The sequence below is a fragment of the Chiloscyllium plagiosum genome, chromosome 1 (assembly GCF_004010195.1).
Source record: "Chiloscyllium plagiosum isolate BGI_BamShark_2017 chromosome 1, ASM401019v2, whole genome shotgun sequence".
In the NCBI taxonomy this organism is placed as follows: Eukaryota; Metazoa; Chordata; class Chondrichthyes; order Orectolobiformes; family Hemiscylliidae; genus Chiloscyllium; species Chiloscyllium plagiosum.
The window spans coordinates 154031721-154058270 of NC_057710.1; the positions used below are offsets into that span (position 1 = coordinate 154031721).

A 26550-nucleotide genomic window follows, 5' to 3' on the forward strand; every position below is an offset into this window, starting at 1 on the left:
CCACCTCCAAAAAGACCCCACCACCAGGAATATATTTCCCTCCCCACTCCTTTCCGCCTTCCGCAAAGACCGTTCCCACTGTGACTACCTGGTCAGGTCCACGCCTCCCTACGACCCACCCTCCCATCCTGGCACTTTCCCCTGCCACCGCAGGACCTGTAAAACCTGCGCCCACACCTCCTCCCTCACCTCCATCCAAGGCCCTAAAGGAGCCTTCCACATCCATCAAAGTTTTACCTGCACATCCACTAATATCATTTATTGTATCCGTTGCTCCTGATGCGGTCTCCTCCACATTGGGGAGACTGGGCACCTTCTAGCAGAGCACTTTAGGGAACATCTCCAAGACACCCGCACCAATCAACCACACTGCCCTGTGGCTCAACATTTCAACTCCCCCTCCCACTCTGCTGAAGACATGGAGGTACTGGGAATAGGAAATATCAGCTGACAATCCTCCCTCTCAGGTTTAGTATTCCCAACTATTTCCAGATATCAAAGCACTGTCTATCCGGTCACCCTACAAACTACCCAAACAGGGATCTACCAGAGATGGGATTTCAAGGAAACCTTGTTTTAAAAAAAAATCTCCCAATGTCCAGTGACCTTTTAACGACCTCCTTTAAAGAAATCCCTCCCGGTAGCTCCACAAAATTTGAAATGAATCAATGTTTCCCCAATCCTTCAGACTGTAGACCTTCAAGAAACATTAGATGTGAAGCATATTCTTTGGTCAAACATTGTAGTTAGCCTGAAATGCTCTGAATTCTTCCCCTGGTCTCCACAACCGTATATCAGTTGGACTAAGAAAGTGAAGTATGTGAGGCCCCTGCCAATATTGGTTAGTCACCTGACAGCAGGTCAGTAAAGAAGCCAGCTTCAGAAATGGGAAGAACAACTTTCATTACCTGCTCAATTCTGGAAGAAAGCTACTGGACTTAGATTAGCAAAAGCGTCAAGATTGTCAGTGTTGGGTTTGTGGATTCACTGTAAGAGACCATTCCGAAAGAAAAAAAAATCTTTGTTTAAGTAAAGTGAAGAAAAATGCACCAGATGTTTAAGGAATTATTTGAGTGCCTTTTGTAGAAGGAATTCATCATTTAGGAGTTTTGAAATATAGCTGTTCTTCAATTGACAATAAAACGAGAAGTTTCCGTGTAAAACCACACAGCACAGGAGGAAGCTATTCAGTTTATTGTGTCTCTGTCAGCTGTTTATAAGAGCAATCCCAAGCCTCTGTTTTTTCCCCCCTAACCCTGCAAACCTCTACCAAATAAATATCTAATTTACTTTAGAATTCCTTTATTTAAGACTTCTTACTTTAGGCAGGCTGTTAAAATAATGATTAAATACTTAAGGATGTATTCTCAGTATGTTCCCATCGTATTAACAGCAGCATTTTTAAAAATCATGTAAGCAGCTGCTCAGTCTGGTTTGCGGCTGTATTAAAATAAGAATCCTGTGATGCGGTCAGGACCACAGTTTAATTTTAATTGAAAATTCTGACCCAGTGCCTGTAAACCTTGTCAGGATTAGTCTCTCAGAGCCACTGGAGCTGGATTTAAAGGCCCAATCAACTATATATGCTGTTCTCAGAAACATGAGAACGAATGAAACAATTCTCTGTTTCAACCCAAAGTTATTTTAGTTTAAGCTTCCTAAACTATAAAGGCTGTGAATACTGACTGCCCCGTGTTGGGACTGCAGAATCCTTGGCCTTGTGAGACTATACATAACTGATTGGAAGCAGACTCCACACACACTCAGTCCTGAAACACATTAGACAGACTTTCCATTATAACTGCATGTGTGAGACTAACAGTTTCATTTACAAGGTCATTCTCGTCTGATGAAGGAACAGTGCTCCGAAAGCTAGTGCTTCCAAATAAACCTGTTGGATTGTAACCTGGTGTTGTGAGACTTCTGACCTTGTCCACCCCAGTTCAACACTGGCACCTCCATAGCGTAGTTTCCTTGACAGAGTGGGGCTTGTGAAGCTATCATCTGTCATCTGATGAACCATCTCCTGAGTTCTCCTTGCTATAGGACCCGGTGCCGAGTTCACCACTCAGAGAGCCAGTGTCTCAAACCCATGCAGAATGTCAGGGTCTGAATAAGTGCTGGGGAGAGAAGGAGAAAGAATATCTCTCTCTGCGGTATCTTCTGCTTGCTCCTGTGGAGGAATGAGAGGAAGGTGTAAAGGGATAAGATGATGTGTAGAAGTTGGGCATAAACAGCTGGTCAACTTGAGAAAATGCAACTTGGAATGTTGATACTTTTTTTCATATTTTCTGTGGCAAATGAGGGTCACAAATAATGGGTAAAAGGTTGTTCAAGTGAGATGCCAGTGAAAGCAGATGGGTAATGTGTAGGACTTGTATGTATGGTGCCTGCAGTGAGAACTGAAGCAGAAGTAAGGTGCAGTGAGGGTGGCAGAGATGTATGACAGATGTAAAGCCCCAAATGAAATGGAAGAAAAGAGGGGCATGTTGGGAGGAGTTAATGGTTGTGAGAGGACCAGTAGAAAATGGGCATTGGTGTATTATGTGAAGAGGTGAGTGTGGAATGAGGAACAGTGTTCATAAATTAGTGTACCCTTGTGAGGGAATGTAATGGTGTGGAGGGATTTATTGAAAGGGATGAACAGAGTGTTTTTCGCTTCTATTGCAAGTAAAGTTAGAAATGCCCAGGGATTCCTACATAATTTTTTTAAATTTGCATCACAGACAGGGTGGTTAAGAAGATATTTAACATGTTTGCCTTCAGACCTTTGAGTACAGGAATTGGGACTTCATGTTGAAGGTGTATAGCATGTTGGTGAGGGCTCTTTTGCAGTACTGTGTATAGTTTGGATTGCCCTTTTATAAGAAGGATATTATCAAACTGGAGAGGATTCACAAAACATTGACCAGGATGTTGCTAGGAATGGAGGGTTTGAGTTACAAAAATAGGCTGGATAGACTGATGCTTTTTTCACTGAAGCGTAGGACGTTGAGGGATGACCTCACAGAGATTTATAAAACCAGAAGAAAGTGAGGACTGCAGATGCTGGAGAGTCAGAGTCAAAAAGTGTGGTGCTGGAAAAACACAGCAGGTCAGGCAGCATCCGAGGAGCAGGAGAGTCGACATTTCGGACATTAGCCCTTCTTCAGGAATGTGGAGGTCCCAAAGGGGCTGAGAGATAAATGGGAGGGGTGTGGGACTGGGGGAAAGGAAGCTTGGAAGGTAATAGATAGGTGAAGGTCGAGAGTGATGGTGACAGACTGGAGCAGAGAGGTGGAAAGGAAAATAGACAGGTCGGACAGTTCAAGAGGTTGGTGCCGAGTTGGAAGTTTGGATCTGGGATAAGATGGGGGGTGTAAGGGAGATGTGCAAACTGGTGAAATCAACATTAATGCTGTGTGATTGGAGGGTTCCAAGGAGGAATTTGAGGTGTTCTTCCTCTAAGTGTCTGGTGGCTTGGATTTGGCAGTGGAGGAGGCCCAGGATTTGGATGTCCTTGACAGAGTCAGAGGGGGATTTGAAGTGTTCAGCCACAGGGTGTCAAGGCTTTTGGGTGCATGTGTCCTGGAGATGTTCTCTGAACTATCACGCAAGTTGGCTTCCTGTCTCCCCAATGTAGAGGAGACCACATCGAGAGCAACAGATACAGTAGATGAGGTGTTTGGATGTGCAGGAAAATCTCTGCTGGATGTGCAAGGATTCTTTGGGGCTTTGGATGGAGGTGAAGGGGGAGATGTGGGTGCAGGTTTATGCCTCTTGCGGTAGCAGGGGAAGGTGCTGGGAGTAGGGGTGGATTGGTGGGGGGTGTGGAGGGAGTCGCAGAGGGAATGGTGTCAGTGGAATGCAGATATGGGTCGGGAGGGAAATATATCTCTAGTGGTGGGGTCTGACTGTAGGTGGTAGAAATTACAGAAGATGATGCATTGTATCTGGAGCTTGGTGGCGTGGAAGGTGAGGATCGAGGAGGTTCTATGAACCTAGATAAGGTGATAGCAAAGGTCTTTTCCCCAGGGTGGGAATTCAAAACTAGGGAGCATATTTTTAAGGTGAGAGGAGAAAGATTTTATAATGGACACAAAGGGCATATTTTTGCCACAGAGAGTGGTTAGTGTGTGGAATGAACTTGTAGAGGAAGTGGTGGATATGAGTACAGTTTAAAAAAGATTTTAAAGACGTTTGGATAAGTACATGAATAAGAAAGATTTGGAGGGATGTGGGCCAAGTGTAGGCAAGTGGGGCCTGTTTAATTTGGGAATATGATTGGCATGGGTTGATTGGATCAAAGGGTCTGTTTTCCATGCTGTAACACAGGGTTTTTATAGAATGGCTTACCTATTCTCTAACAAAATAGGGATGCATTGTTATAATTGCAAATTGTAACTAGTGCAAATGAGAAACTATTGAACTGTTTGAACAGCAGTCAAGTGAGTTTGCCCGTTGTAATCAATGACTCACTCTAAGTCATTTACCTTTTAAAAAAGTCTTGTGGCAATTTTAAAGTCTAGAAGAATGGAAGGATGTAACAAATAGGAACAGGAGCAAACCTGATTGATCATTCAATACAATCATGATTGATTTTCAGTTTCAACTCCAATTTGGTGTCTGCATCCTGCACACCCCAATAGCCTGAGAGACCAAACATTGGTTTGTCTCGGCCTTGATAATATTCAGTGATGGAGCATTCACAACCCTCTGGGGTACATTTGATTTTCAGCTCTCTCTCTGTGGAGGGAAATATAATTTGAATCCTGCGCATTAAAGGTTGCTTAATTTAATCATGAAAGATAAAGCATTTAAAAAATGCTTTATTCTGATCTGTGTTAGAGGAATTTTAAGGACTTATCTGTGGCTGGCTTGCACAAAGTTTGCAGTTGTTCTGAAGCCATCAAACATGGAGATAAGCCAGGGACTCCATGCATGAGTGTAGCAGATTGTCATGTAGGATTGGCCAGAGACTGCAACTCAATGAGAGCTGGTTCAGGAGATTACGATAATGTTCTGGGTATGCCTAGTAAGTTGTGTGTGTTGACTGTAAATTTACTGTTTGTATTTAATACAGTTTACTTAACCACTTACCATTAAATAAACCTTTCTCCTTGTTATGTCATTATTTGATAAGATGTTTACTTATTGTCTTTGCAAAGACTAGAAAACCATGTAGCAATGGTAAAACATAAAATACAATGACTGTTCTCTGGAGTTGCTGTTAAACGAATGATCAGTGATGTTAATTCCAAAGAAATATATAATCCGAGGACATAAAATAGTTGGTCTATTTTTTCAAATTCTTCATTTTTTTTTGTGGGACATGGGAGCTGATGGCTGGCCATGTAATAATCTCCAAAATGAACATGTGTTTAAGTTGGTGAGCTCTGTGTTCTTTGTTGAGCAGATACTTCTGTGAAGCTTGGTTAGAGTTGCCAATATTGACGGAATGTGTCGCTGGAAATTTATTGTCATTAGTAAACAGAAGTGTTAAAATAAAAACAAAGGTGTGTTTTTTAATGTTTCTGTGATTTTTCTCTACACTTCTTTATAGCAATGTCCCGATGATTAGTTTTCGATTCCAGGTCATGCTTGATCATCTCCTTCGAAGCCTTTCCCAGCACTTTGCCCATGTCTCTTTGATGTCATTGCTATTCAGAAATCAGTCAACCCTTCCTTTGAATTTACTCAATAACTAACCTTCCACAGAAGATTGGGTAGTGAATTCCAAAGATTTACAAATTTCCCGAGTAAAAGAAACTTCACCTCATTTTAGTCTTAAGTGGTTTCCCTCTTGTTTCGAACCTGGTTTTAAACTCTCCAGGCAAGGCTAACATCTTACCTGCATCTATCCTGTCCATCTCTTTAAGTGTTTTGTAGATTTCAATGAGATCGCCTCTAATTTTTCCCAATCACTCTTCAAAAGTTAGTTGCATCATCCTCAGAACAAGTGTAATGAGACTTTGGTGCACTCCCTCTATGTTATTAATACCTTCCCTGAGATGCTGAGACCACAATAGCACACAGTACTCCAGCTGCAGTCTAACCATGCTCTTATACAATTGAAGCAAGATTGCCCTACTCTTGTACTCTAATCCTCTTGCAGTAAAGGCTACTATTCTATTAGCCTTCCTAATTGCATGCTGCATGCTATCCTTCAATGCCTTATTGTCAAAGGCACCTACATTGTTTTTTTGTATGTACACTTTCCAAACATGGAGCATTTAAGAAGTACACTGTATACCTGTTCTTCCGATCAAAGTAGATAAGCTCAGATTTTTCCACATTATGTATCATCTTCCATGTTGCCCAATCATAAAGTCTGTCCTGATCTTCTTGAAGTCACTTTGCATCTTCCTCAGAGCACATATTCCCACCTAGCTTTGCATCATCCACAGACTTCGGAATATATTTGGTCCCCATCCAAATCATTGATATATATTGAGTTCTTAAGTACTGATCCTTACGGTACCCTGCTATTCATAGCCTGGCGGTAGGAGAGCAAAGTTCACCGACTACGGAAGGTGCAAAGCTTGACCTTCTCTTGGGAAATAAGGCAGGGCAGGTGACTGAGGGGTCAGTGGGGGAGCACTGTGGGGCCAGCGACCATAATTCTATTAGTTTTAAAATAGTGATGGAAAAGGATAGACCAGATCTAAAAGTTGAAGTTCTAAATTGGAGGAAGGCCAATGTTGACGGTATTAGGCAAGAACTTTCAAAAGTTGATGTTTGCAGGTAAAGGGACGGCTGAAAAATGGGAAATCTTCAGAAATAAGATAGAGTCCAGGGATGGTATGTTCCTGTTAGGGTGAAGGACAAGCAGATAGGTGTAGGGAATGCTGGATTGAGGTTTTCATCAAGAAAAAGAAGGATGCATATGTCAGGTACAGACAACAGAGATTGAGTGAATCCTTAGGGTATAAAGGCAGTAGGAGTAAGAGGGAAATCAGGAGGGCAGAAAGGTAGCTTTGACAAATAGGGTTAACGAGAATCCGAAGGGATTTCATCAAAACATTAAGGACAAAAGGGTAACTCGGAAGAAAAACCCTTAAAGATCAACAAAGTAGCCTATGTGTGGAACCGCAGTAGATGGGGGAGATGCTAGGCAAGTATTTTGCATCAGTGTTTACTGTAGAGAAGGTCAGAGGTCACATGACACCAGGTTATAGTCCAACAGGTTTATTTGAAGTCACAGGCTTTCGGAGCGCAGCCCCTTCAACAGGTGGAGTGAGAAAGAAGAACATTGACACAGTATTTCTAGGCAGAGGGATCAAGTCAGGGAAAAGTAGGCAAAAGTGAGGACTGCAGATGCTGGAGATTAGAGTCAAGTGTGGTGCTGGAAAAGCACAGCAGGTCAGGCAGCATCCGAGGAGCAGGAGAATTGCTGTTTCAAGCACAAGCCATTCATCAGGATTCCTGGAACATCAATTGCCCAGAACATCAATTTTCCTGTTCCTTGGATGCTGCCTGACTTGCTGTGCTTTTCCAGCACCATACACTTGACTAGGACCAAGTAAGGAAGATTTTTCAGGTACAGAAGAATGTGGTGGGGTCACATGTAGTGCAACACGAACCCAAGATCATGATTGAGGCTGGAGTCCAAAACCGGCGGTCCAACACCTCACCAAAAGTTTAAGGTGAAAGAGGAAAAATGTAAAAGGGACCTAAGGGGCTACTTTCTCACGTAGAGAGTGTGCATAAGGAATGAGCTGCCAGAGGAAGTGATGGAGGCTGATACAATTACAGCACTTAAAAGGCACCTGGATGGATATATGAAAGGAAGGGTTGAGGGGGATATGGGCCAAGTGCAGGCAAATGTGACCAGATTTATCTGGATATCTGGTCAGCATGGACGAGTTGGACTGAAGGGCCTGTTTCTGTGCTGTACATCTCAATGATTCTATGAACTGTGGATGCTGGCAATCTGAAACAGAAGCAGAAATTACTGGAGAAACTCTGAGTTGGTCTGGCAGCACCTGTGGGGAGAAAGCAGACTTAACATTTCAAATCCAATGATGCTTCGTCTTCTGAAGAAATCAATACTGCTTTGTCTCCACAGATGCTGCTGAGTTTCTCCAGCAGTTTCTGTTCTTGTTTCAGTTTGAGAACGGCCTGGTTATTCCAACTCTTTCTGTCTGTTAGCCAATCCTTAATGCCAAATAATATCCCACGAACTTCAATTTTGCTGATCGATCTCTTGGGGCTTGGCGGAGGGGGGGAGGGGGGTTGGCCTTTATCAAAAGCTTCTTGAAAATTTAAGTATCCAACGTCTACTCACTCCCATTTATGAATTTTGTTTGCAATAGTTTCAAAAAAACTACCAACAGGTTCATCAAACCCAATTCCTGTGCACCAATCTTTGCTGACTATTCCCAGTCAGGTCATTGTCACTGACACTATCGTATCCGTGATGAAGGTTGTGGTGTAATGGTAATATCACTGGTTAGGTAATTCCAGAGGCTAATGTTGTGGAGACACAGTTCAAATCTAACCCTCCCAGCTGGTGGAATTTCCAATTCACTTTAATAAAATCGGGAAATGAAACTATCAGCTATTGTTACAAAAATCCATCTGGTTCACTGACGTCCACCAGGGAAGAAAATCTGTCGTCCTTACCCACTCTGGTCTGTATGTGACTGCAGACCCAAGGTGAACGATGCTGACCTGCCCTCTGAAATGTCACAATCCATTCAGTTCAGAGGTGGTTAGGGGATGACCAATAAAGGCTGGCCTGGCCAGTAATATGCACTTCCAATAGAAAATAAGGGAAAAAAAAAAATCCATCACTTTCCCGCCCACAGATGTAAGGTTATTGATCCCTGTTTTCTCTCTCCCTCTCAGTTTAAATAGTGGGGCGAGATATCTGCTACCTTCCAATCCGCAGGAACCATTCCAGAATCTCTCTCATTTTGGAATGTGATCACTCGTGCATCTACCATCTCAATTTCTAACCTTCAGGGATGGGGAATATCAGGTTCCTTGGATTTATCAGCTCTAATAGAAACTGGGATCCCTTTCAAGCTCGTATTTACCGTGTAGTATAACTGCTCTCAGAATTGTTACGAGCTTTCCATATTTATAGTAAATAGAAATAAGAAGTATAAAAGAAAGGTCTAAATTATCACTGGGATCATCAAGGTCAAATGTTCATTTGAACTGAAACCAGAGATTTATCTAGTGCCATATATACGCTTGTCAATCCAAAGTCAAGCGAAGTAAGTTTTATTGTTAGAATAAGGAAGTAACCTTCAGATGAAAGTGTGACAATGGTCATCTTGATTTCGTGAATAGCTACCCAATGTTAATTGCTGAAAGGATTCTGACATGTCAGTAACAGTATAAAAAAAGAGCATATCTCAACCACTCAGGGTCCAAGAGGAGTCAGCCTTTTCAGGCAGCACTTTGTTTAATATGCATTCCAAAGTAATATTATGCACAACTGAGAGAGCCTCCCACCACTGAAATCACTGTGAATTTTTATTTTGGTTTTTTCCTCTTTTAATTACCAGTGTAGTTGATTCAGTTTTTACATGCAAACCATTGAGGAGAGGCGACGGAAAGAAGGAAGAAATGAAATTAAAACATTGTGTCTCCCGCAGTGCTCACCTCTCTGTCAAAGTAGCGAGAATATTGATGGGCACTGCATGTTCCCTCTCCAAGGACACCAGGGCACGAACGCAAGTGCCAATGAGGGACAGACAGGCGGCAGATTGCAGCCCTTGTAGGTTATAGCCCTTATCAGGGAGCTATCTTTGTTAGATGCCAACTGGACTGGAAGAGATTGAGGGAGGAGGTTTTTTTAACTTTAGCCAGAAAGCACAATGCTGTTTTCATAATTTTAATGAGAGGGACATAGTCCGTGCCAATAGGCTGTGTGTCCTCTGGTATCGGTGAGCCATCCTCAATTATCATGGTTGTGCAGTATATCATATTTACACTGCTTCCAAACAAAATTCATAATCTCTCTGAAAATACCTTACAACTGGATGCCTTATTTAGGTAACTCTGATCATAAAACCCACTAAAATCCAACACAACCATACATTTATCCATCATAAGTTTCTGACTAATCCTAATTTTCTTCATTGCTTCTCCTGCTTCATCCCTTGGATCTCCAGTAGAAGTTAGTGTTTCTGTTGGAGTGATGGGTAAGATTGGGAAGAGTAGGGAACAATGGATGAATAAAGATATTGACGCTCTGGTCAAGAATAAGAAGGAGTCATATATTAGGTATAGAAGAATTGGGATTAAGTGAATCTCTTAAAGAGTATAATATTAGATTAGATTACTATATTAGATTAAATTAGATTACTTACCGTGTGGAAACAGGCCCTTCGGCCCAACAAGTCCACACCAACCCGCCGAAGAGCAACCCCCCCAGACCCATTCCCCTACATTTACCCCTTCACCTAACACGACAGGCAATTTAGCATGGCCAATTCACCTAACCTGCACATTTTTAGACTGTGGGAGGAAACCGGAGCACCCGGAGGAAACCCACGCAGACACGGAGACAATGTTCAAACTCTACACAGTCAGTCGCCTGAGCCGGGTCTCTGGCGCTGTGAGGCAGCAGTGCTGACCACCGTGCCATCATGCCGCCCACATGATATGTATAAAGATTAGGAGGGCAAAAAGGGGATATGAGATAGCCTTGGCAGAAATGTTTAAAGATCATCCAAAGAGATTCTACAGCTACATTAAGAGCAACTAAGGAGAGAATAGGGCCCCTACAAGATCAACAGGGATCATCAATGTGTGGAACCAGAGGAGATGGGAGAGATCCTAACCAAATATTTGGTGCCAGTCTTTACTGTGGAGAAATAAATGGAAGCTACAGAACTCAGAAATAAATATTAATATCTTGAAACCAGTCCACATTACAGAAGAAGAGGTGCTGAATGTCTTAACTAACATAAAAGTGGAACCTGATCAAGTGTATCCCGGGACTTTGTGGAAGTTAGTGGAGAAATTGGTTGGTCCCTAGAGGGATATTTGTATCGTCTGCGGGTCAGGTGCCCTAATGTTTTGCCTTTATCAAAGAGAGGCTGTAAGGAGACGTCAGGGAACAATAGGCCTATACGTCTGACATCAGTAAGTTGTTGGAGGGGGTTCTGAGAGATAGGATTTACATGCATTTAGAGAGAAAAGGACTTATTAGGGATAGTTAGCATGGTTTTGTGCATGGGAAACCATGTCTCTCAAACTTGAGGTTCCTAATGAAGTAACTAGCAAGATTGATGAGGGCTGAGCAGTTGATGTTGTCTACATGAACTTTAGTAAAGCTGTTGACAAAGTTCCACATGGTAGATAAATTAATAAAGTTATATCTCATGGGATTCAGGGAAAGCTTGCTAATTGGATACAAAATTAGCTTTATGGAAGGATTCAGCAGATAGTGGTGGAGGGTTTTTTTGGACAGGAGGCCAGTGACCAGTGGTGTTCTGCGAGGATTGGTGCTGGGTCCATTTTTGTTTGTGTTTTATTGTTTGTGTTTTACGTAAACAATTTGAATGAGAATTTAGGAGGCTTGGTTAGTAAGCTTGTGAATGACACCAAAATTGCTGGTATTGTGGACAGTGAAAAAGGTTATCTAAGCTTACAAAGGAATCTTGATCAGTTGGGCCAATGGTCCGAGAAGTGGCAGATGAAATCTAATTTTGGATAAATGTGAGGTATTGCATTTTGGTAAGACAGATCGTTATCCACTCCATTGTCCAACTGCTTTCCTCTCTCTGGGCTCTATTCCCACCTCTCGTTTACTGCATATAAACCACCATTTTCCTAGCTACCATCAGTTTTGAGGAAGGGACACTGGACCCGAAATGTTAACTTGGATTTCTGTGGCAGCATCTGAGCTTCTCCAGCAACTTTTTTTTATTTCTAATTAGCAGCATATGCAATACTTCTGGTTTTTATAATTATTTAAAGCCTATCTATTGTCTTTGTACTATCATACCTTACAATGTATTTTCCCAATCCCCCTCAGCCATGTTACCCTTCATATCTTTATAACTTCCTTTGTCCAAATGTAACCACCTGTCTTCAAATGAGCTACATCACTTTCAAACAATGTATAATTCTGTCGTATAGTCACTGGTCCCTAAAGGGTCATTTATACCAGATTATTAATAAACTCTTTCCTGATCCAGAATACTAGATTATAAATAGCACAGTCTCTAGTCAGTTCCTCAATGTAGCACTCTAGAAAACTGTTCCTAACACACGTTCAAAATTCATTGTTTATGTCATTATTGTTAATTAAGTTTGCCCAATCTACATGTAAATTGAAGTCACCCGTGATTACTCCAGTGACATGCTTCACTAATCCTCTACTTAACCATGTCCCATGCTGCCATGACAGGTCGTTGGTCTATATAAAAAAAACTATCATTGTCTGCTGCTCCTTGTTTAGTTCCATTCAAGCAGATTCTCGATTTGTTCTTCCAATCCAAGATCCTCCCTCCCTGAGGTACTGATCCCAATGCTGCTGAGTGCAGTGCCACCTCTTTTTCCTCTTAGCCTGCTCTCCCTAAATGCTGAATATACTTGAACGTTCTGTTCCCAGCCTTTGACATGCTGCTGTCGTATTTGGCCATATTTTTCTAATGGCAGGTGTGGTATACCTATTTCCCTTTATTTTTGCCGTTACATTATTTACCTTATTGTGAATGCTGCGTGCATTTGGGCAAAGCCTTTTTGCATTATTATTTCATGTTCCAAGTTTAGTTGATGCACACTTTCATTTCACTTTCTCATTTCACTCTCAACTTTTACACTCCTTGCAAACAGCTTTATTTCCTTCTGATTTGAGTGACCGCTCAGATTCCCAGCTCCCTTACAAGCTAGTTTATGCCTTCCCGACAGCATTCAGCGATCTCTAGCTGTCTTTCCTACGCCAATTCTCCAACCATGTGGTCAATTGATTATTCCTTCTGTTACTATGTTGACTAGCATACGGCTGTGGAAGTAATCTTCGGATTACCCTTCTTGAGCTTTTAATTTTCTTCATGACATTATAAAACCAGGGTTTTCAGGGTTTCATCCCTCTGCCTACCCCCATGGTGTCAGTACCTTTGTGGACCACAACACCAAAAGTCCTGTTCACCTTCCCCCAGAAAGATATCCTCTACAGCAACTATGACTCTGGCACCAGGAAAGCAACACACCCCAAGGAAGTATCACGTTGGACTTGAAACCTTAAGTCTGTTTCTCTCCCTGTAGATGCAGCCAGATTTACCGAGTTCCTCCTGCATTTGGTTTTCAGTCTCTGTTTTTGTTAGTCCACACACCATCCTGGAGTCACATTCACTGCTGTAGAAATGCCTGTCCGATCCTTGACTATGGGAATCCTCCCTCCTCTTCCACTCGTCTTCTTCCCTTCCTGGATAACCAAGCCATCCGTGGAGCCACAAACCTGGCTCTGTCTGGGCTGCACTCACCTGAGGAGCCCGAATAGTAAAATGAAAAGCCTGGTTAGCAAGCAAGATCAACTCAGGGGACTCCAGGCACTGCCTGATTCTCCTAGAATACCCGGTGGTCACTCAGTCCCTGTCTGTCTGTATGCTGCTACCCTTTGGTGTGACCATCTACCCAAACAAGCTATATATACACATTCATAGCAATGAGTGCAGCTGCTGCTTGAGAAACCAGGAGCTTAGGTTTGTGCAGCAGGTCCCGGTTCCGACAGACATATTCATTTCGGACACATCTGGAAGGTCTTGCTTCTCTCACACCATGGAATACACGTTCCACCTGGCTGAGCTGACCTGCCGTATTTTGACTTTTTGTGTTAGACTGAATAGAATAACTTACAAATTACTCAGCAGTTGGTTTATTCCATGTACCAGAGTAGCAGCCAATTACTGAAGGCTGAGAAAGGATGAATACCAAATGGAAAAAGGAGCACCTCCCCCCAGCCTTTCTCACCAAACTCACTGTTTATGTTTTTTTGGACTAAAAGCCACACTGAGGAATACCCTTTCAATCTCTGAAAACCAACAACTTCTGAGAATCAGTTTTAATCAGCCACATAATTAACTAGGTTAAGTTGCTCGAAGGGAATTTCTACACCCTTTCTTAGTTTAGTTAATTGCTAAATTAAAGAAAAATTGGACTTCAGGAAGAGATTGATCCTTAAGGTTTTCTTCCTCAGTCCACACTCATTCTATCCCTATTGCTCTTAGTTTGAATATCCTTTTGGATTCAGTGGGTGTGTTTGCTGTCCCACTTATATAAGCATTGAGTTTCAGTTCATTACCAACTCACTGTGTTTAAACAAAAGGGTTTTCCTCACAGGTTCTGCCCCTTCTCCAGCTTTTACCCAGATTCTAAAGGTTGTGACCCCTTGTCAGTTCAGCATCAATTAATGAGGCCTGTTTTTCTTTGTCTTATCTGGATCTGTTATAATCTTGAAAGTCTCAATTAAATCTGTCTTTGATTTCCTTTTCTCCAAGGAGAACAACCTCAACTTCCCCAAATTGTAGCTGAAATCCCTCAATCCTGGAACCATTCAGGTAAATCCCTCTGTACCATCTCATGGACCCTTGCACCTTTCCTTAGCAGCAATGACCAGAACTGAACTGGATTGTGGGACTAAAAGAAGGGAGAATTGAGATTTACAGTATACATCAGGCAAAATACCCCAGAAATGAAAACAGCAGAATTATCCAAAATGGTCATCACTTACATCTCCCCCTGTTTGTTTGTTGGATTTTCCTGCTCTTTCCTGTTTTTTCTTGTAGTGAAAGACAGCAGTGGGCAAGGATGGAGGATATTAGTGACGCACTCCCTTCATTAGACACGCACAACTGTGCCTCACCTATCAAAGAGATGCCAAGATGCTATTGAGTGGGAACTGGAAATATATGCTACTTTGTTGCTGTCTGTGTCCCTGACATTCAGGACTATACTTCAGGGATGGTCCCCTTTAATCCAAGTTCCGGTGGAGATGGGAAGGAAGAATTTACCTTGTCTAAAAATCCAGGGTGTGTGAGAAAATCAAACGCCTATCTTAAAAGTCCATGGAACAAGAGGTCTGCAAAGTAAAATCACTTTGGCACTTGCTTGCAAGGAGCCACAGGGACTATAAAATGGAAAAGCAGGAGCAGGTTATTTAGCTCATTGAGTCTGTTCTGTCATTCAGTGGGATCACTGGGTTGGTTTGATCCACAAATCCACTTCCCGGCTTTTTTACCTGCAAATCATGTTTCCCTTACTTGTGAAAAATCTGTCTGTTCCAGCCTTGAACATATTTAATCACCCAGCCTTGACAACCTTCTGTGGGGAAGAATTCCACAAGTTCACGACCTTCTGAGGGAAGAAATTCCTCCTCATCTTTATTTTAAACAGGCACCCCCTCACTGTGAATTTATGCCTTTCAACTCTTCCACAAGAGAATATAACCCCTCTGCATCTACCCTGTCAACTCAATAAAAATGTATATTTTTCTTTAAGGTCTCCTTTATTTCTTTCAAACTCCACAAGTACAGGCCCAACCTACCCACTCTTCCCTTCAAAGAAAATCCCTCCATACATGATCACCGAGAGAACCTTCTCTGGAGTGCCTCCAGTGGTGGAATATCTTATGTATTCCAGCTGTGGTCTAACTAGTACTTGTAAACTTTTAATAAGACTTCCCTACTTTTATACTCCATTCCCTTCAAACAAGGAGAAAGTGAGGACTGCAGATTCTGGAGATCAGAGCTGAAAATGTGTTGCTGGAAAAGTGCAGCAGGTCAGGCAGCATCCAAAGAGCAGGAGAATCAACGTTTTGGGCATGAGCTGAAGAAGGGCTCATGCCTGAAACGTCGATTCTCCTGTTCCCTGGATGCTGCCTGACCTGCTGCACTTTTCCAGCAACACATTTTCAGCTCCCTTTAAACAAGACGAATATTCTGAATGCCTTTCCTATTTCATGCTGAACTTATGTGAATCATGTCAAACGGACCCCCAAATGCTACAGCTTTCTGCAATCTTTCCCCATTTAGATAATCATCATACTTCCTGGCCAAGTGCATAACATCATATTTTCCCACATGATATTCCATCTGCCAAGTTTTTGTCCATTTGCTTAGCCTGTCTAAATCCCTCTGCAGACTCTGTCATCTTCACATCTTACCTTCCCCCTTGTATTTGTGCATCCCGAAAGATTGTCAATGGTGCAGCTATTTTTCTCAACAAGTCATTAATATTTACGTTTTATGTAATTGTGGCTCCAGCACAGATCTCCATTAGTTTCAGGTAATCATTGCTGAAAATGCTGCCTTTGTCCCAACTCTGTTATCTATTAGCTACTCAAACCTCTACCCATGCTTAATATAAGATCACCCAAAGCCACAGGTTTTTGTTAACTAGCCTTACGTGCGATACCTTATCCAAAAGTCCAAATGGATTGTTTTCAATGTTTACCCTCCATCTATCCTGTTTGTTATCTCCCCAAAGAATTCTAATAAATTTTTCATACGTGACTTCCCCTTCGTAAAGCCATGCCATCTCTGCTTGATCATATTATGTATTTCTAAATGCTTTGCTATCACATCTTCTGGAATGGACTCCAACATTTTCCCAACACCTGACATTGAGCCAACTGGCCTGTAGTGAGTGGATGTCAGCCTTCTTCCCTTCTTAAATAAAGTGTTACTTTGGTAGTTTCCCAGTCCTCTGGGACTTTTCCAAAATCTAAAGATTTCTTGAAGAATTTTACCAGTGCATCCTCTATCATTGTAGCTACTGCCTTCAATATTCTAGGATGCATCCCATCAGGTCCAGGGGACTTATTGGTCCTTACCACTATTACCTTCCCAAATAGACTTTCTCTGGGAATAGTTATTGTGTTTATTTTCTCCCCTCTTTAGCCCCTTTATTTAGGTTTTTTTAGAATTCTATTAGTGTCCTCCACCGTGAGGCTTTTGCAAAGTATTCATTTAAACTCCTCCGCAATTAAAGTAAGAAGTCTGTTTCATCAACATTGATCAAAAGAAACAAATTTCCACTTTGGGGAAATCCCTTCATAAGGTGAATGGTTGGAAATTGAACCTATTCCTTTCTCACAGTTATTGAACACATGTCTGGGATTCGAAAAAAATCGCACTACAGGGGAGGCACGGCGGCTCAGTGATTAGCACTGCTGCCTCACAGCGCCAGGGACCCGGGTTCAATTCCCGCCTCAGGCGACTGACTGTGTGGAGTTTGCACGTTCTCCCCGTGTCTGCGTGGGTTTCCTCCGGGTGCTCCGGTTTCCTCCCACTGTCCAAAGATGTGCAGGTCAGGTGAATTGGCCATGCTAAATTGCCCATAGTGTTAGGTGGATTAGTCAGGGTTATATATAGGGGGATGGGTTTCTCTTTGGAGGGCCATTGTGGACTTGTTGGGCCGAAGAGCCTGTTTCCATACTGTAGGTAATCCAATCTAATCTATTTTGGCTGCTTACCCATCACGAAGGGAGAAAGCAATAGCGACATCTAGAATAAAGAAACAGGGGCTTAGGGTTTTCTCGGACTGCATTATCAAGACTTCTGAATTTGGAACATGGTTAATGGTGCGCTTTGGAAAACTTGGCCAACTATGAGGGTAGCTCATGGGAAATTCTGAGCTATAATTTTAAACTTTCCTTCGGTCAAACAAAATGTAAACTGAAAAGAACTTCATGCCACAAAGAGACGCAAGAAAGTGTTGTTTTTAAAAGGATGCAGGTGGGGAATCGACTGAGTCTTTTAAAGGGGAGGTACACTAACTTAGAAGCAGGAAGATGGAGGAAATAGTGACGTACTATAACACTATTTCTGTGGTTAACAAAAATGATGGATCAAGGTCTATGCCCCAAATGCCTACGACCCCAGCTCAAACTTGGTAGGAGTAGAATATTATCATGTTAAATAAGGGAATATTTTGAAGGGAAAGACCATTCAGAGTTCCTTCCTCTTTATTTACCCTAACATAACGGCACGGTGGCACAGTGGTTAGCACTGCTGCCTCACAGCGCCTGAGACCCGGGTTCAATTCCCGCCTCAGGCGACTGACTGTGTGGAGTTTGCACATTCTCCCCGTGTCTGCGTGGGTTTCCTCCGGGTGCTCTGGTTTCCTCCCACAGTCACAAAGATGTGCAGGGTCAGGTGAATTGGCCATGCTAAATTGCCCGTAGTGTTAGGTAAGGGGTAAATGTAGGGGTATGGGTGGGTTTCGCTTCGGCGGGTCGGTGTGGACTTGTTGGGCCGAAGGGTCTGTTTCTACACTGTAATGTAATCTAATCTAATAACAGTGATACATTGCAGGTGGAGAGGTCATGCCTGTTTCAAATTTGTCAAGAATAAGAAACAAGTATGCAAGACAGAAGACAGCTTAAATGTCTTTTAGATGACATAAATTATAGTTTTACATTGCATGCCTTTATATCTATAATAAATATCATTGCCTAGTCTGGCAGATTTTATTGGACTTGGTTTAGATTGCCATTTATGGTTTGTACATATATAGCTGGTTATGTCTGTGCATAGAAAGAACTTGAACTAATATATTGCCTTCGGATCCTCAATGTCCCAAACATTTCACAGCTAAATTAAACCTTTTGAATTATTTCCTATTATTTTAGGGGAAAATACAGCAAGTAATTTTGCATACTGGGCACTAGGACCCTAACCCTAATGAAGAGTTATCCACTTTAGTAATGTTGGTTAAGGGATAAATGTTTTATCCACCACATGGAGAAACTCCCTGTTCTTCTTTGACCAATGTGTTGTGTTCTGACATCACTGCATCAAAATTTTAACCATTGTGTGTTTCTGATGTGTTTCAGTCATCAGAACGAGGATTAAATTCCTAATCACCAAACTCAGAGGCACAAGTATTGCTACTGAGCTAAAACTGACATTTTATGTAATGGGTCGCAACCTTTTGCTGTGCTATACAAGATTGTTAAAGATTTCGGCTTTCAAGGTTTTAATTGGTAAAGGGTTCTCAAGAAATTAATTCTAAAGTTCAACCAGTATGTTGAATTTTAAAGCATTGCTCACTGTAATGAACTAACCAATGTTTTGTTAAGTATTCTCCAATTCCAGGTACAAGTCTAGAAAAACTAGAGCAACACATGTAACTAAAATGTAATTTGTACTTTTTTAAAAAAACAAGTTTTTCTCAAGATTAAACAATATTTGTTACAATTAAAATCACTCTTGTTTACAGAAGAGTTGAGTAGTGTCAGTAACAAGGTGATTTTTTTTTAATCCTTCTGACAGTTATGTGTCGTGTCTCTGGCCCTGTTCAGAACCCTTATCAATCTGAATTGTGAGGATGTTATGTTGCAACTTGTCTTGAGGTAAGAAAATGCTGAATACAGTGGAGAAGATCCATTAGTTTCTGAAGTATTAAATATTAACTAGCAAAATAGTTATAACTTGAAACTATTATAATTTTAAGCTAAGTATTTTAACATGTTAAGAATTCCTTGCAACACTTTTAAAAATGAAAAAAAGATAAACCATCAACCATAAAATAAGGGACTAAAAGTTTCCGTACAAATGTGAATGACGCATTTGTTGAATGTCTTGTGCAATGCAACGTGTAGATGTTTGTCCCACTAATGCATTGGTTGTAATTTTTGAAAACCCCTTGGATTCTGGAGGTGTACCAGAGGATTGGAAAGCTACCAGTAGGACACCACATTTCACAAAAGAGAGGGAGTTGGAGAGCAGGTAACAATAGGCCGATTAACCCCACATCTATTGTTGGAAAACTGTTGAAATCAATTATGAAGGGAGTAATAGCAGAACATTTGGAAAATTATAATTAATTGGGCAGGTTTCACAAAGGAGAAATCATGTCTGACTAATTTTTATTGTTTTTTGAGTAAGTCTTAACCAGGGTGGATGGAGGTGAACCAGTAAATGTGTTATATTTGGACATCGAGAAAGAATTTGACACAAAAGGTGATGTCATAAGATGTGAGCCTGTGGTGTTGGAGGTGGTATGTTGAATTGCATAGAGAATTGGCTCATGGCTGGAAAACAGCGGGTGGGAATGGGGAGTTCTTTGGCAGGATAGCAACTTTAACCTGTGGGGTTTCACAGGGATCCGTGCTGGGGGCCGCAGCTGTTTACAATATGTATTAATAACTTGGAGGAGGGAAGCAAATGTGCTGCAGCTAAATTTGCAGATGCCTCAAAAATAGGTGGAAAGGCAGCTAGTGAGAGAGGTACAAACAGTTTAGAGAGAGATACTGTCATTGGAAGCAGTTCAGAGAAAGTTCATGAGGGTGATCAACATTATGGAGGGATTGACTTATGAGCAAAGGCTAAATAAGTTGGGACTTTACTCATCAGAGTTTATAAGAATGAGAAGTGATCTCATTGAAACGTTGATTAGATTCCCTACAGTGTAGAAACAGGTCCTTCGGCCCAACCAGTCCACACCGACCCTCCGAAGAGTAACTCACTCAGACCCATTTCCCTTTGACTAATGCACCTAACACTATGGGCAATTTAGCATGGGCAATTTAGCATGGCCAATTCACCTGACCTGTACATCTTTGGACTGTGGGAGGAAACTAGAGCACCTGGAGGAAACCCACGCAGACACTGGGAGAATGTGCAAACTCCACACAGTGACCCAAGGCTGGAATCAAACCTGGGACCCTGGTGCTGAGAGGCAGCAGTGCTAACCACTGAGCCACCATGCCACCCTAAACCTGCATCCGAAACTTGTCGGATGTTTAAGAGGTCTGATCGGGTAAATGCTGAGAGGATGTTTCTCCTCATGGGAGAGTGTAGGACTCAGAGGGCAAGGTCTCACAACTAAGGGGCGCCAGTTAAAGACTAAAATAAAGAGGATGTTTTTCTCTCAGGATGGAGAGTCATTAGAACTCCTTGCCAGAGAGCAGTGGGGGTAGACTCCTTGTGTATATTTAAGACAGAAATAAATAGATTATCGATCAGTCGGGGAAATCAAGGGTTACGGGGAAAATGCAGGGAAATGGATAATGAAGAATGTTTGATCAGCCAAGATCCTATTAAATACCGAAGCAGGCTGAAGGGCTGAACAGCATATTCCTACTTCCTGTGGTCTTACTGAAACTAAAGCAGTTTATGTAGAAAGAAGGCTCAAGACAAAAGATGATCCTCTGCCCCAATTTTACTTAGTATTTTATATTCTGTGTTTAAGATTAGTGTGGAAACTATTTTTTGAGTTCTAATTTATATTATCAAGTGTATGTTACTGTATAGTAGAGACAAATAGTGATATTAGATTTTTTAGATTAGATTAGATTAGATTCCCTACAGTGCGGAAACAGGCCCTTCAGTCCCAACCAGTCCACACCAACCCTCCGAAGAGTAACACACCCAGACCATTTCCCTCTGACTAATGCACCTAGCAATACGGGCAATTTAGCATGGCCAATTCACCTGACCTGAACATCTTTGGACTGTGGGAGGAAACCGGAGCACCCGGAGGAAACCCACGCAGACACAGGGAGAACGTGCAAACTCCACACAGACAGTTGCCCGAGGCTGGAATCGAACCTGGGACCCTGGTGCTGTGAGGCAGCAGTGCTAACCACTGAGCCACTGTGTTGCCCCAAAAACAATGGAAACTGACAATGTTGAATACCCACATCAACTTATGCTGGGATATTTTAATATGGCCTAACTCCAGTGGATCATCGATCTCTAGTCCACCTCCATGTCAGTCAGAGTAATGAATACAACAGGAAGCTGCTTTGTCTTCATGTTCCCCTCATGTTCTGTGTGAGCTTAATGAATCTCAACTGTCTGAGGAAAACCATAATCTTTAAGAATGGCCACAGAAGGTTACATTCTGACATTATGCCTTGTGATGAGAAGTGCGACCTGTGTTCATATCTTGTAAGATATCCAGGGCTTTTTTTTTTTAACCTACTTCAGAAGTTCTTCCTCTTGCAGTTTCCTGACCTATAGAACCAGGCACAGCCACTCCATGTTAAAACTTTTAACTGAATTCTCTTCGATGTTTCAGTCTTGTGCCTTTTTCAGTTCAAAATATTGGCATGTAGTTTTGCTTTTTTATCCCACCCAATTATTTATCTCTAATTTTGTAACTTCAGGGTCCCACGAAAATCTGTGCCAGACTTTTTTAACTGCTGATGTCCAACTACCTGTGTGCAATTTTCCGGGCTTAAATAATTAGCAGGAGCTGACAGCACGGCTTTGGTTTTCCACTAATGACTCAGACCCTGAGAGCTGCTCACACTTGAACAAATTTAAATACTTAATGATCAAGTTGTTGACCAATGAAGCAAAGTATTATTTCTGATTTTGTGAAGTTAAACGTTAAGGATTTAAATATTTCTTCAGCCTTTGTGATATCATTGTGAGACTGTAGGGATGAAGAAGGACTAGATAAAGATTAATTGAAGGAAGATTCCATGTGAAAACACAAAACCAAGTTAATGGGCAGATTACAGAAGAAGCTGAGAATCTGAGGGGCCTGAGCATGAGTCTGATGACTGGCAAAGTGGTCACAGTGATGCATCAGGTAGGCTTAGCAGCATTTATCACAGCAGGGCACTATCACTGGGTGGTACAGGGCAGTATGCCTCTCAGGAGGTGAGGATTGGGGTCACTGGTATTTACATGGGTGCTTGCTCCAATGTTCTGCGCTTTTTAGGAACCTTGCATCTGAGAAAACCTCTGTACCTTCTCAGCTGTAATGTTCTCATCATAGAAACGGTGATATGTGTTTTATTTTTTCATTCGCTCGTTCTATTTTTGGACAGCCAATTTACTGATTGACATGTGGTGACAGAATCATTTAATGCGCTAAAGATAATGGCAGAAACAGCCCTGTTGTCCCTGCAATGTTCTCCTTACTAAGGCTAAAGCCAAAATTGACAGAGCTGTCTCAAGAGACTAGTCAACGAACAGCCTGACATAGTCATACTCACAAAATCACATGTTGCAGGCAGTATCCCAGACTGTCACTATCCCTGAATATGTCCTGTCCCACCAGCACAACAGATCTAACAGAGGTTGTAGAACAATGAGACACAGCCATGGGAGTCCTCCGCATTGACTCTGGACCTCCACCACCAGCACCACCCTGCTGATTACCACATACTGTCCTCCCTCTGCTGATGGATCAGTACTCCTCCATGTTGAACAAAGGATGGCAAGGACACAGGTAGCAGATTTCAATATCCAAGAGTGGCTTGGCAGCAGTACTGTCAATTGAGCTGGTTGGGTCCTAAAGGATTTGGCTACAAGACTGGGTCTGCTGGAGATGGTGAGGGAACCAACGAGAGGGAAAAACATATTGACCTCACCCTTGGCAATCTGCCAGCTGCAGATGCATCTGTCCACGACAGCATTGGTGAGAGTGACCACCGCACAGTCCTTGTGGAGACAAAGTCCTGCTTTTGTATTGAGAATAGCCTCCATCATGTTGTGTGGCACTATCACTGTGCTAAATGGGACAGACGTCAAACAGATCTAGAACCTCACAACTGGGCTTCCTTGAGGTGCCGTGGGCCAACAGCAGCAGCAGAACTGTACTCCAGCACAATCTGAAACCTCATGGCCTGGCATATTCCTCACTCAACCATCACCATCAAGCCAGGGGATCAGCCCTGGTTCCATGGAGAGGGCAGGAGGGCATGCCAGGTGAAGCCGCCAAACAGTATAAGCAGCAAGTGATAGACAGAGCTAAGTGATTCCATAACTAACAGATTAGATCCATGCTGTGCAGGCCTTCTACGTCCATTCGTGTATGATGATGGAGGTGGAGGCTATACGAATATCCCCATCCTCAATGATGGAAGAGACCAGCACATCAGTGCAAAGGATAAGGGCTTCAGTGGATGATCCATCCTTGTCACCTCCAGTGGTGCCCAGCATTACAGGTACAAGTCTTCAGCCAATTCTATCCATTCCACGTGATATCCAGAAACGGTTAGAGACACTGGGTACTGCAAAAGCTACAGGCCCTGACAACATTCCGGCAATTGTACTGAAGACTTGTGCTCAGAACTTGCCGCTACCCAAGCCAAACTGTTCCAGTACAATTACAACATTGGCATCACCCTGACAATGTGGAAAATTGCCCACTTATATCCTGTGCATAAACAGCAGGACAATGTCAGTGGAGGGTAAGTTGTTGGAGGGGTTTCTGAGAAACAGGATCTCTATACATTTGGAAAGACAAGGACTGATTATAGATAGCACAACTTTGTACATGGGAAATCATGTCTCATAAATTCAATGAACAGCCAGGGAATTCCTAGAAGCATGGCACTCATCCACAAACTCCATCAACAAACACATCGACCTGGACCCAATATACTGGCCACTACAGCGGACAGCTGAAACTGACAACCGGAAGCGGCAGGGACAGGCCACTATAAATGCCGGAGGAAACACCACAGAAGCGCTTCACAGGAGGCTCCCAAGCACTGAGGATGTCACCTAGACAGGGGACGAAACGTTTGCAACAAAAATTTCCAGCTCGGCGAACAGAACCACAACAACAGACAGTGGTGAGACTTTCAAAGTCCAGTTTCTAATTGTGGGTTTTTCTCTCTCGCTCTGTCTCTCTCTGTTTCTCTTGCTCTCTCTCCCCTTACTTTCTCTGCCTTTCCTTCCCCTAGTCCCACACACCTTCAGCATCTGACCTGACCTCTACCCCCGATGTCTGCATCAACTGGTCATGATTTGGAGGTGCTGGTGTTGGTTGGGTTGTACAAGCTTCCAAATAAACCTGTTGGACTATCACCTGGTGTTGTGTGACTTTTAACTTCAACTGGTCATGGCCATCGATGCACAGCAAGATATCACCAGTTGTAATGCATGAATAATCAGACATCCTTTCAGTCCCAGGAAAGTCTAAACTCTCTTGCACTGCTTTCAAATTGATTAAAGTGCTTTAGGAGAGCTGTCACACTCACTGAATTAATGTTTAATGTTTAAAGAGCTGTCTCTGTCTCAAAGTGGGAAACACAACAGGTAATCTATGCACAGCAAAGTCTAAAGGCAATCATGTGATGTCCAGTCATTTCCACTCTCTCCTTAAGGCCCTAATTCTCTCTCTCTCTCTCTCTCTCTTCCCCCCCCATTAAATNNNNCTCTCTCTCTCTCTCTCTCTCTCTCTCTTCCCCCCCATTAAATAATGATTGAAATACACTCTGTGATGTCTCTGTCTCACACTTCCCTCCTCTATTCTCTCTCTTTCTATCACTATTTCTGTCGATAGGAAGGATGCTATTAAAGTAGAGCAATTGCAAAAATGATTTACAAGGTTGTTAGTGAGACTGGAAGGTTTCAGTTATAAGAGAGGCTGAATAGGCTGGGGCTTTGTTCCCTGGGCTAAAGGGTGGCCTTATAGAAATTCACAAATTCATGAGGGGCATTGATAAGGTGAATAGCAAAGGTCTTTTCCCCAGAGTAGGGGGAGTCCAAAACTAGAGAGCATAGGTTTAAGGTGAGGGGGAAAGATTTGAAAAGGGCCTGAGGGGCAACATTTTCAAACAGAGGGTGGTGCATATACAGAACACAAAGGGAGTGGTGGAGGCTGGTACAGTTGTAACTGAATAGGAAAGGTTTGAGAGATATGGGCCAAATGTTGGCAAATGGGACTACATCAGATTGGGATGTCCAGCCAGTGTGGATGAGTTGGGCCGAAGGATCTGTTTCTGTCTTGTATAACTCTTTGACTGCAGGTACATAAATAGGAAAGGTTGAAGAGGGATACGGGCCACATGCAGGCAAATGGCAATAGTTCAGTTTCGTAAACCTGGTCAGCATGGATGAGTTGGGCCGAAGCTGTATAACTCTATAAATCCAACCCCCGGCCAATTACCTGCCCTGTCAGTCTACTCAATCATCAGTAAAGCGATGGAAGGTGTCGTCAGCAGTGCTCTCAAGCAGCCCCTGCTCAACAATAATCTGCTCAGTGACACCGTCTATTCGATAAACAGAAGCACAGATTGCAAATGCCATGTCATTATGCTAAACCCACATAACACGCTTGTTAAGCCCTAGTCAAAGTGATGGGCTCATTTCCAGGTTCAGAACAGGGGTGGGGGGGGGGAGTGGGAAACAATGAAGATTTTGGAGAGAGTGCAGAAAACATAGAAAATAGCAGGCCATTCGGCCCTTGGCATGTGTTCCACCGTTCACTCTGATCACAGGTGATCGTCCAACTCCGTTTCCTGTTCTTCCTGTTTCCTACTTTTCATTCCCTTTAGCTGTAAGAACTATGTTTAACTCCTCTTTGAAAACATGAAATAATTTGGCCTGCACCACTTTCTGAGGCAGAGAATTCCACTCTGAGTGAAGAAGATATAGACTGTAGGGAAATAGATGGTGACATCTTACAAAATGTCCAGATTACAGAGGAGGAAGTGCTGGATGTCTTGAAACGAGTAAAGGTGGATAAATCCCCAGGACCTGATCAGGTGTACCCGAGAACTCTGTGGGAAGCTAGAGAAGTGATTGCTGGGCCTCTTGCTGAGATATTTGTATCATCGATAGTCACAGGTGAGGTGCTGGAAGACTGGAGGTTGGCAAATGTGGTGTCACTGTTAAAGAAAGGTGGTAAGGA

General features: G+C 42.6%; 1 protein-coding gene and 1 long non-coding RNA gene across 5 annotated transcripts in view; one reads left to right on the forward strand and one right to left on the reverse strand.

Moving 5' to 3' along the window:
* fhip1aa (FHF complex subunit HOOK interacting protein 1Aa) overlaps positions 1 to 26550 on the forward strand; it is a 195130-nt gene that overhangs the window by 142011 nt on the left and 26569 nt on the right. For all 4 annotated transcript variants that reach the window (XM_043699724.1, XM_043699704.1, XM_043699695.1 and 1 more), the window contains one exon: positions 19221 to 19300. In XM_043699724.1, coding sequence (XP_043555659.1) covers positions 19221 to 19300 — 80 coding nt within the window. The remainder of the gene's footprint in view (positions 1 to 19220; positions 19301 to 26550) is intronic.
* LOC122554550 overlaps positions 1 to 26550 on the reverse strand; it is a 52574-nt gene that overhangs the window by 24618 nt on the left and 1406 nt on the right. The gene's annotated exons all lie outside the window — the stretch shown is intronic.